The sequence below is a fragment of the Ricinus communis genome, chromosome 9 (assembly GCF_019578655.1).
Source record: "Ricinus communis isolate WT05 ecotype wild-type chromosome 9, ASM1957865v1, whole genome shotgun sequence".
Lineage (NCBI taxonomy): Eukaryota > Viridiplantae > Streptophyta > Magnoliopsida > Malpighiales > Euphorbiaceae > Ricinus > Ricinus communis.
The window spans coordinates 9707400-9709881 of NC_063264.1; the positions used below are offsets into that span (position 1 = coordinate 9707400).

General features: G+C 35.1%; 1 protein-coding gene across 1 annotated transcript; it reads right to left on the reverse strand.

Annotated features, from left to right (window-relative positions):
* Positions 1 to 890: 890 nt before the first annotated feature.
* On the reverse strand, positions 891 to 2482 carry LOC8282933. Its single transcript, XM_002525743.4, has 2 exons — positions 1958 to 2482; positions 891 to 1745 (listed from the first exon to the last, which is right to left on the reverse strand). Exons 1-2 carry the CDS (start codon positions 2246 to 2248, stop codon positions 1194 to 1196), a joined length of 843 nt encoding a protein of 280 aa, XP_002525789.3. The 5' UTR covers positions 2249 to 2482; the 3' UTR covers positions 891 to 1193.

Here is a 2482-nt window from a genome sequence, read left to right on the forward strand (position 1 = left end):
AAGCTTAACAATCTTTTCTGGATTTTGTTTTTGTGTTTTTTCCTGTTTTTGTGCATAACCATTTTGAATAAATTTCTAAGTAGTTATTACTTTCTACATAGAGCATTTCAGTGTACTCTTTATATATGTCAAACTCTCTATGTTAAAGAGTTTTATCACAAAATTGTATCATAAACTTTGTGGCCGAAGGATTACTTCAATTTGTATTGTCGTTTGTTTAATGAAATTCAATGTGTTCGGGAAAGAAAAAAACCTTTGCAAGTATTCTTTTTGATTCAGAATAACCCGTCCCTAAACCGGTTGACAAATCCAATAAAAGATCATCAATTGGGAAGCTACAAATCAAATGACTATATGGATCACAAATTACAAAGTATTCCAAATAATAATTGATGAAAAAATTGATGTTGAAGTATTGGATGATTTACACATAATTTATTATTTAGAAATTAATAAATAAGTGTTAATTATCTACTGATTTGATATATAAGTGGAGACGTACATCAATTCTATACAAATTCTTTTATTTAAATTGAGACTCTAACTGCTCTAATAACAACAGTATCACATATTTGGACTCCTAAATTTGACGCCATTGAAGTTTTATATTTGATTGTATCTAAAAGCCCAATGAATTGTGATTTTCCTATTGAGTCGTGTCATTTCGGAGCAAGTGGATCGATTTCTAGGTTTCGTCGTAAACCTAATTGATTACTTCCAATTACGGAAATCAATAGTACAAACCGTAGTCAAAGTGATATTTCTCATTTTTATAGAAACTTCTGTACGCATGGAAAATAAACCTCTTCTCACCATCTCCATGTTACATTTCTTTTGGCAACAATCCATTAATTGTACCAAAATGACAGAGCACAAATGTAACCACTGCCTTAAAAAAAAAGTTGTTCGCCTATGATATTCATTCGCTTCACAATATAGAACGCCATTACATTTTTAAATTTGAAGCCTCCACAAAAGATGTAACCAGAGAATTAAACAATAATGAAAAACAATGAGGCTAGCTATATTGCATTATTGCAAAGTAGCCCTTACATACAATCGCAACTCAAAAACCTGAAGAAAAATTTTATATGTACACTTCAGCCAGCAAAAACTACACAAAAAAGTTATTGGAAATTATCGGGTCAGTCTTCTCTCTATTGTATAATATATGCCTGCCGCAATGCAATTGGCTATGGAAAGCGGTTCCGATTTCTGTCCAGAAACCCTTCCATAATAATCTTCTTCTTGTACTCCTCCAAATCCATTGATTGCGAATGAACTCTGCCATTCTTCAGTAATTTCTTGCCTGAAACATTACTCCAATTCGGGACGAAGAAAAGCCATGTCGAAGTACACAGGATAGCATATACTTTACCCCATAAAACCAGAACCGTAAGTGTTACAAGAAGCAAGAACAGCCCTGTATTTGATCCGTAATGAACTTTTCCATTCTCTTGCTTCTTTATATTGTTCTCCAGGATTGGGTTTGATGGTCCGAGCGAAATTACCCTCTCTAGGAACCGCTTTGAATTATTTAATGACGGAGCAGATGAACAAACGGAGGATGAATTCACGGAAGGAGCATAATAAGAAACAATATTTCTTCCTGTAAATTTCTTGGAAAGTTTTTGATGTAGTAACTTCTCTTTTACTAAGTCCAAATCCTTGTCAACATTGGAAATTGTTTCTCCAGTAGAATACTTCTTTTTCTTGGTAGATGTTCTTTTCTTAATCTTCTTGGCCTGTAACATTAACAGATTCATATATTAGACTAAGAAACAAACCTTGAAAAGATTTTTTTTTTTTTTTTGAAAATTCATCAAACAATAACATAAGAACTAACGCAGTTGTTTGTAGGATTCAGAGTCTCGAGTTCGATCTCCGGCCAGAATCATTTGAAAAAAAGGGGAAAAAGAAAACGACAAAAAAGAAGAGAAAAGTGTACTGCACTAACCAATGAAGTCTCAAAGAAAACAGCCTTCACTGCGCGCAAAAACTTCTTCTTACTCTTCTTATTCTGACGAGCAATGGCGGCATCTCCCTCCGGCGACGGATAAACACTAGGAAAAAGGACTCCATCTTTACGTTCCATATCAATAAGCTTGAGAACTTGACTTGCAGCAGTGCCACCCTTTGAATTGGCAAGAAAATCTTCCACAACCGCAGGCCTTAAACATAGAAAAAGTTTATTATTAGTCTTCTTTAATTTATCATTACCATGGATTGGTGGTCTTAGAAAGTGCATGGTGAAAATGGAGGAAAAGGGTAGAGAGTAGGGTAGGGATCGGTTGGTTGTGAAGCGTGTGGTATTAGCGAGGATTTAGGGAGTGTTTGTGGGGCGAGAAAATTGCGGTGGGAATCTGAGAAAACAAGGCAAAATAAGAGTGATTTTGTAGACACAGAAGGAGTGGCTTCTTCAGGAGGAGATTTTAAAAAGACGGTTTTCAGCGGCGGCTGATGCTTTTGCCGCTTTGTATGC